Source organism: Haplochromis burtoni, unplaced genomic scaffold, assembly GCF_018398535.1.
Source record: "Haplochromis burtoni strain Fernald_Lab_line unplaced genomic scaffold, NCSU_Asbu1 Contig_250, whole genome shotgun sequence".
Lineage (NCBI taxonomy): Eukaryota > Metazoa > Chordata > Actinopteri > Cichliformes > Cichlidae > Haplochromis > Haplochromis burtoni.
Genome location: NW_024582611.1, coordinates 782,872 through 791,202, shown reverse-complemented (window position 1 = coordinate 791,202; position 8,331 = coordinate 782,872). Strand labels below are relative to the sequence as shown.

Sequence of the window (8,331 nt, the reverse complement as noted above, 5' to 3'; positions counted from 1 at the left end):
GTTGAGCCAGAAGTGACTACACTTGGACGAGAGGCTGGATTGTTTAGTCTAATTGTTTAAAATAATAGAAGCTGGCATCCATAACAGTCACAACTCTAACGCTGAGCCTTAAGACAATCACACCGTTCTGTAGCTATAAAGGAAGTCACCTCCTGTATAGTAGCTGATAAATGGGGAAACTAGCCATAGAGACCCCAAAAGGTTGAGTTTTTTCATCTGGATGTAGCAATTTCAATGGGAGAATCTTTTCATCACTCCTTCAGTCTCAGCTGACTGCAGGTTTCCCCAACCTGCAGTCAGCTTTGTGTGTATACGTGTTAATGGTAACATCTTCATGAATGGCAGTACCTAAGGTTTGCCTCCAGTATACTGTAATCTTCTTCTTCTTTTCACTGCTTCCTTTATGGGTTGCCACAGTAGTTCATCTGCCTCCATCTCACCCTATCACATCCTCTTCTGTCACATCAACCGTCTGCGTTTGTTCTCCTTTACTATGTTCATGAATCTTCCTTATTTTTCTCCTGCCTGGGAGCCTAATCCTCAACATCATTTGCCCAGTTTATCTACTATCCCTCCTCTGCAAATGCCCAAATTATCGTAGCGTTGCCTCTTGAACTTTGTCTCCAAAACACTTAACCTGAGGTTTCCCACTGATGCACTCATTTCAAGTCCCGTCCACTGTAATGAGAGGATCTGTGTAATTTTTGCCCTTTTAATGTTGGGTATAAAGAGTATATGCACCCTTTAAAGCCAAGCTGTCTGTTTTAAAATAGGTTGAAAGTATTTCACTTAAACATATGGTCATGTGTTACATGGCATACTGGTGTAAAGTTGGTCTATATACTGCAAGCGCTGGAGCTTTGGCCTTTTTCAAAATAGGCACTAATGCAAAATAGAAAATATAGTCCAGATGTTAACTCAACAGAAATACTTAAACCCTGTTTAATTATTCTTTTAAAATAATAAAATTGATCAAATGCAACATAAAGTTCAAATAATTCATTAACGTTTATTGCTGATGATCTGTTCTGTGTTTCAGTCCATAGTGACGGTGGGAGCAGCGTTGGGCGGGCTGCTTGGTGGCTGGATGGTGGAGAAGATTGGCAGGAAGGTCAGTCTGATGTTATGCGCGCTGCCATTTGTCTCCGGCTTCACCATCATCATCGCGGCGCAGAACGTGTGGATGTTTTACGTTGGCAGAATTCTGACAGGCCTCGCCAGCGGCATCACCTCGCTGGTTGTCCCGGTATGTCATTTAAAAGCAGATTAAATGCCTCTTTAATATTTGACCCGGCATCTGTTGATGTGGAGATTAGACAGTTTGATTCCAGAAGAAAAAAATCCATCTCCAAAAAACTTGGTTGTTAGACAGTAAATTGAAATGTCAGGCAGAAAAAACAAGGTATGCTTTCATTTTGTGGGATTAAGAAGTAGCTGCACAGTATCACTTGAACAATGATTAAAAATTAGAGAGTATAATCTGACACATGGCCTTAAATGGTGTGAAAGCCAGACACCGAATGACCTGATGGGCGGCACCTACACTCAGTGAGATAAATAAGGATTGTTTTGAACAGTGAATCATGCAAAGCCATTGTAGAATAAAAATATGGAGCTAGAAATGAACAGAATAAGACCACTTTTGCTTTAATAACATAAATGATTGTTAAAGTGGATCAGTCCATTCAAACGCCAAACATTTGTTGGCTTTAGCTTCTCAAATGTGAATCGTAAATGTGCTCTTAACTTTATATAAACAAAATTATATGTGTTTGCTTTATAAACCATTAAGAGAACAGTTCTGTATACTAAAGGTTTGAATTTTTGATGTTCTCCCTTGTCTCCCCTCAAACAGGTGTATATTTCTGAGATGGCACATGAAAAGGTCCGTGGGACTTTAGGCTCCTGTGTGCAGCTCATGGTGGTGATAGGCATCATGGGAGCTTATCTTGGAGGTATGAAACTGATGTTTAAAGTTTTTATGGCATCTTTAAAACTCCCTTTGCAAAGTCTACATGGCTACAAGAACTGCAGTGTCAGATACAAGAAAAAGTGTCAGATAACAACAACGTTTTACAACCTACAAATCATTGAAAGATGATGTAACAAATGTGGCATTCACATGATCATCGTCATATATGATCCGATTCCTCTGCTGCCTCTTAGACAACAGCCTCACTGCTTGACCCGTGTGAAAATGGCTGCTTCTGGCTAATCGTGTTAGCTGCGTGCTGTGCATGATTTCCTAATAAAAGCTGGTATGTTTTGAGAGGTGGATTTGTCTCGTGGTGCTCTGGAGGTTAGTTGCTGTGCAAACACAGCAACTGTGTCACACTGCAGTCAAACAGCTGTTTGGTTGTGGGTAGATATGGTTTTTGAATTGTATCAAAGGTCTATCAGAGTTTGCAGTGATAACTTGCGGAATAACATCATGAGGTTAAAAATAGAACAATTTATTTATGAATCAGTTGATCAGTAAACTGGTTTAGAACCTGTTTCTCTGTGTGAGCCTTGTGACTGAATTTTGACGTGACCATAATCCCTCTGTGTGCCCCCCAAAGCTATTACTCAAATAAATAAATAAAAAAAACCTGAAACTCAGTTTTCTGCGTATCAATTTAGAGTGTGCGCTTGAGTTTTATAACTAATCAAAAAAAGACAAGCCCAAACCTCTTTTTATTCAACGCTCTGAACAAATGGTTCCTGTGCAAAAGGTGCTCTGTTCTCATTCTTGGCAGACTGGCTTAATCGAGAACTGTATTCACTAAAGTACTGAAAACATCGAAAGAGAGGCACACACACACACACTTGTTTTCAAGTGTGAAGACATTGAGACATGTCATTGACATAATGCTTTTCCTAGCTGCTTACCATAACCCTAACCATGAAAAATGAATACCTAACCACAAACTAACTGTAACCCTGACCCTAAAACCACATTATGAGCCTCAAAAATGCCCTCAGACTGGTGGGGACGGTCATTTTGTCCCCATAAGTGACTGTTGGTCCCCACAGGTATAGTAGCATCCCAATTTTCTGTCCTCACAAAGACGTCTAAACGTGTGTGTATACACACACACACACACGCATAACTGTGTGTCATAGACAATCTGGTAACTTGGGTAACATTTGACAAATAGAACTTATGGATAAAGTTTGAGAAACAGGAAAATGCTAAGGAATAAGGCAATTGTATAAGAATGCAGGAAAAACCTGAAGTAAAAAGCACGTGTTGCAACTGCGATATTTTACATTGGTCTATAGCAGGGGTGGGCAACTCCAGGCCTCGAGGGCCAGTGTCCTGCAGGTTTTAGATATCGCCCTGGGTCAACACACCTGAATCAAATGATTAGTTCATTACCAGGCCTCTGGAGAATTATAAGACATGTTGAGGAGGTAATTCAGCCATTTGAATCAGCTGTGTTGGATCAAGGACACATCTAAAACCTGCAGGACACTGGCCCTCGAGGCCTGGAGTTGCCCACCCCTGGTCTATAGTCTCCAGGTTTGAAAAATAAAGCTAAACCTGTAATGCTTTTAATGGCCAGCAGGGGCTCACTACTCAGTTGCAAAGATAGCTTATTGCTCATTTGATTTATAACCTCAGTAAACAGGTTCCTAATTAGTTTATTGTATCAGTCACTAGCCTCCTCAAGTCTTCCTCAATATAACATGATGTTCATTGTATAAATTATTGTCTCATTAGCATACAGAAGGATCATAATAGTACACATTAGGACAGGCTCACCTTAATATTGACACGTTGCTGCCCAGTGAGCATGCATTGCCTTTCTCACTTAAATCCGCCCCTCACTTGTAATGTTTGGTGTTAAACACTTAGATATGGGGGCAGCATAAATGCTAACCTTGAGGCTTCAGTAAAAACTAAAAGTGTCAGTTCAAATGGTTCTCACTGTTAAGACAAAGTTGTTTCAAAACAGCTGCATGGTTTGATGTGATGGATCACATCATGGAATTTGTTAAAAGGCCATATTTTTCTCCTCCTCTTACCTCATGTAGTGTATTTTCGTTGTTTTTCCTATCAGCCTACCTTCTGACATGTCTGCCCAATGTGATGTTTGTGTAAAGTTGGTCAGAAGGTTCCTTTGTAAGTGCGCATGCGCCATTAGCGTGCTGCCTGCTGTAACCCTAATTTCCCTCGGGATGAATAAAGTATTCTGATTCTGATATGAATCAAATTGTCTTTCATATGTACAAGAAATGTTGCTTATTTCTATTGAGGCTTTTTTTTTGTTTTGTTTTGTTTTGTTTTTTTTGGTAAAGGGGGAAATGTCTCTGTTAGACATTTTTTAACTCATTCAGTGATTTAGTGATTACCTGTTTGGCCAAAATTAACAACCTTCTCTGAGCACATATAACACTTTAGATGCCGATTTTGAAATATAATAAATATCCTTGTTCCTGTTATTGTAAAATTAAAATGAATGGCTTCTAAAACTTCTTTTCCACATCTCTTTAAACAAAAGATGAGGAATAGCTGTAGAAATGGCTCGTCCTGAGTGTGTGTGAACCTGTCCTGCAGGTCTCTTTATGGACTGGCGTTGGTTGGCGATCTGCTGCTCCATCCCACCGACGCTGCTGATGGTCTTTATGTCCTTCATGCCTGAAACGCCCCGCTTCCTGCTGTCACAGGGCAAGCGAAGGGAGGCTGTGGAGTCACTGCGCTTCTTACGTGGACCAGACGCTCCTGTCGAATGGGAGTGCACCCGCATTGAGGAAGCATGTGATGAGCAGGTGATATAAGACAAGAATTTCTGGCCACAGTGCCTTTGCCCTCCTCAATTGTAATTCAACCACTGTGGGAAAATGTTGGCAGTTTGGCTTGATGATTGACGACTTTATTCTGTTTTCCTCCTAGGGCTCTAAATTCCAGCTGTCTGACCTGAAGGATCCTGGTGTCTACAAGCCTCTGGTGATTGGCATCATGCTGATGATCTTCCAGCAGATGAGCGGGATCAACGCCATCATGTTCTATGCTGAGAATATATTTGAACAGGCACATTTTAAGGTAGCTCATTCACAGGCGCTACTGCTCTTTCTATCACTCACTAAACAAAGCAGATGAAGGAGCAGAAGAGCAAGACTTCACAGGACAGTGCTGGCACCTTTTTATCAAAAATGGATTTGTCGCGTTGCACTTTTCCCAAAAAGGCTTTTTTGGGAAATAGGAGTAGGGCTAAAAACAAAAGTCACAAGTTAGTGTAACAAAATGCGAAACATTTCAGTGAACACACTAATAGAAAGCTCTCCCCTTGGAGGTGAAAATTGAATTCAACAGCAAAATTATCAATTTACAAGTTTTCAGTGAAAACATAAATTCATTATAGACCTGTCTTTCTCGTTATTCTGCAGCAAAGTGACCTGGCATCAGTGATCGTGGGTCTCATTCAGGTCGTCTTTACTGGAGTAGCAGCGCTTATCATGGACAAGGCTGGAAGGAAAGTCCTTCTCATTATCTCAGGTAGCCAGAATCTTTAAATGTAATTATTAACCATAATTCCTGAGATCTCTCTGTGACACCTCCTTGATTGTAATTTCATAACACAGGTGTTGCCATGGCCATCAGCACCACAGCATTTGGAGTTTACTTCTACCTGATGTCCTTACTTCCAGAACCCCATGGTGACCTGGCCTGGATGGCTCTGGCCAGCATAGCGGTGTTCATCACAGGTCAGTTTTCCAGCATATAAAAATGGGTCAATCAGCTCCACTTCAAGATGCAAAAATGATTTAGTCCTCACACCTTTTCCTTATCTTGTACTTAATACAAATAACTTTGGATATTTAATGGCTTTGGCTATTCCATCACAAATTCAAAGATAAATTTGTCAGTCATCTGCAAAACATTTAATTAGGGCTGTGCGATATGACCAAAATCTCATATCCTATATCCTATATTAATTGTCCCAAACAACGATATTTATCACAAAAGTTTTACATTTTCTGTAAATTCTGTGAATCTCGGGCAACTTGCATGAAGTGTTTTCAGCTGGGAGTGCTGTACCTGGAGTCGAGTGTTACATAAGTTGAAACGGTGGCAATTTTCACAATTTTGTGAGTATTTATTACACGGCATGCTGAGGGTAAAAGCCTGTCCTAAGGTTTATGTTTTTAAGCACCTGATGGCTCTTTTTAGCTTCTCATCCGTAAACACTCCACATACAATTTCACCTGATTCAGTTTATTTTGAAAAATCTCAACAGGATCTTCAGCTTTTTTTGTGAAAGGTTTACGTGGAAAATAAACAAGCGGAAGGCGGAGCCACACGATGGTTTTACCGTCGTTGTTGCTAACGACAACGCATACAAACAGTCGCTTGTTCGTCCGTAGTGTGGTTATTTTATATATAAGAGAAAGAGAGAACTTTAAGAAATCCTGGAGTGACCATCAAAACGATGAAAAACTATTTCCGTAAACAGTTTATTTTGCGACACCACGAAACAAGCGATAGCGTAAAATGAAACATTAGACGTTATATCGTTATATCGAACAGCCCTACATTTAATACTCCAAAACACCCAAACAAATTAGTGCTGCTGATGGGGATTTTTTTTGTTAAACTTGTGGGTGTGTATTCCCCCAACAGACCATGCCACTTTAATAACTGTTGCTGTCCTGTTCAGGTTTTGCTCTCGGCTGGGGTCCGATCCCGTGGCTCGTCATGTCAGAGATCTTCCCAGTGAAAGTGAGGGGGGTTGCCAGCGCTGTCTGCGTCCTCACCAACTGGAGCATAGCATTCGTCGTCACCAAAAACTTCCAGGATATGATGGTGAGTGTTGAACAGAATACCAAATCTGTTAAAGATCCATAAAACCACATTTCAACCAGGATTGTAAACAGAAGTGAAATTTGTTTAAATAGAAGTGAAATTTTATCTTACATCTGGGATCCTTTTTTTAGTGAACACATGAGCATACAGCATGTTTACTTAAGATGCCATAAAAAGACTTCACTGCAAATTTTGCACTTTGCAGCACCATCCGGGGGACAAAGTAGAGCCCTTTGCTGGGCTGGTTCTGGCACATAGGCCGCATGTTTACCACAAATGGTTCAATGGATGTGGAATAAGATCCTGTTGGAACAGTTAGCATAACGTAACTCACCAGAAAGTCAAAGTGATGTCACACAGTAATCATTATTGTTTGTTATTATGGTTGTGATGAGATAGCAGAACACATTGGAAACACATCATCACTGACTTACGGCAAAATTTTGATGACTCGCCCCCATCAAACATAGTTTATTCCCAGAAAGCTTCCCTGCCAACACGAGACGAGCTGCAGAGAAGTGCATTCCTACTTAACGAGCATATTAAGGGAAGCATTTAGTCCAGTATACACATAGTTGTTGTAACAGCCCTAATTTGCCATCAGTCATAACAGACTTAACTGGCCATTTATGCTCACCATTGTTGCTCTCACAAATGCTGCATGACTCCTGACTTAGTCAGGCTGGAAAAATGAGTGTTTGAAAAGCTTAATGTCTATTGCTGTTTCAGTGATGGGTCAGTACAGGCACATTGAGATAACCGGGGTACAAAGGCGAAAAGCTGTAACAGCTGGAGCAAAAAAAGATGAGATTTTGTGGAGAAAACTTTCAAACCACCATAATTATTTTGTTTCCTCTTTGGACTTGTTCTAGTATAATTTTTTTTCCGCTGAGTTGCAAAACATGTTGTTTACGAGAAGACTTCACCACGTCCAGTGTACCACAAGCACCCTTATGAATAGTTATGGGACTGATGTCACATTTAGACTGAGCAGTGACCAACATGCCAACCATAACAACAGCTTAAGTAGTCAGTAGTCACTCCATAGCCTGCTTAGGTTCGCTGTATTGTCTCAAAGCGTTGTCACTTTTAGATTGGATATTCTCAGCTCAAAGGATAATGGGTTTCATTTTTTTGTACAGGATTATAGTTTTGTTTATTTTTTTAACCATCTGTATTTGTGAATTTAAAAAACAAAGTTTACTCTACACCAACATCTAGATTACTGTACAGCTATATCTTTGTATAACTTCCTCCTGGAGGTCAAAAAACTGCATGTTACATTAATTGGTCATTCTAAATTGGCTTTGGATGTTGGATTGTGTAGCTGTCTGTCTCATTGCTGAAGGCCACCTCTGCTACCTGGAGAAGCCTCTCCAACATACTGAGAATGGAAAAATAACAGTTAAATTCATATAAGTGACAATTTGTGAAGCTGTGAAAACATATTTTGATGCAGGGATGAAAATTTGAATTGAATTTGCGCTGCAGTCGGGATAATTTGAGTGTTTTTGACATAGTTCTCTGTGGCCTTCCCCCCC

At 40.3% G+C, this 8,331-nt stretch overlaps 1 protein-coding gene and 1 long non-coding RNA gene across 2 annotated transcripts in view; one reads left to right on the top strand and one right to left on the bottom strand.

Annotated features, from left to right (window-relative positions):
• slc2a8 (solute carrier family 2 member 8) overlaps positions 1 to 8,331 on the top strand; it is a 12,147-nt gene that overhangs the window by 2,507 nt on the left and 1,309 nt on the right. The window contains exons 3-9 of the mRNA XM_005938659.2: positions 1,040 to 1,246; positions 1,856 to 1,955; positions 4,544 to 4,755; positions 4,880 to 5,029; positions 5,374 to 5,482; positions 5,569 to 5,691; positions 6,645 to 6,790. Coding sequence (XP_005938721.1) covers positions 1,040 to 1,246; positions 1,856 to 1,955; positions 4,544 to 4,755; positions 4,880 to 5,029; positions 5,374 to 5,482; positions 5,569 to 5,691; positions 6,645 to 6,790 — 1,047 coding nt within the window. The remainder of the gene's footprint in view (positions 1 to 1,039; positions 1,247 to 1,855; positions 1,956 to 4,543; positions 4,756 to 4,879; positions 5,030 to 5,373; positions 5,483 to 5,568; positions 5,692 to 6,644; positions 6,791 to 8,331) is intronic.
• LOC102297136 lies at positions 6,707 to 8,293 on the bottom strand. The gene is made up of 3 exons (XR_316840.2): positions 7,225 to 8,293; positions 6,902 to 7,093; positions 6,707 to 6,815 (listed from the first exon to the last, which is right to left on the bottom strand). It is a non-coding gene; the product is annotated as an uncharacterized LOC102297136 (long non-coding RNA).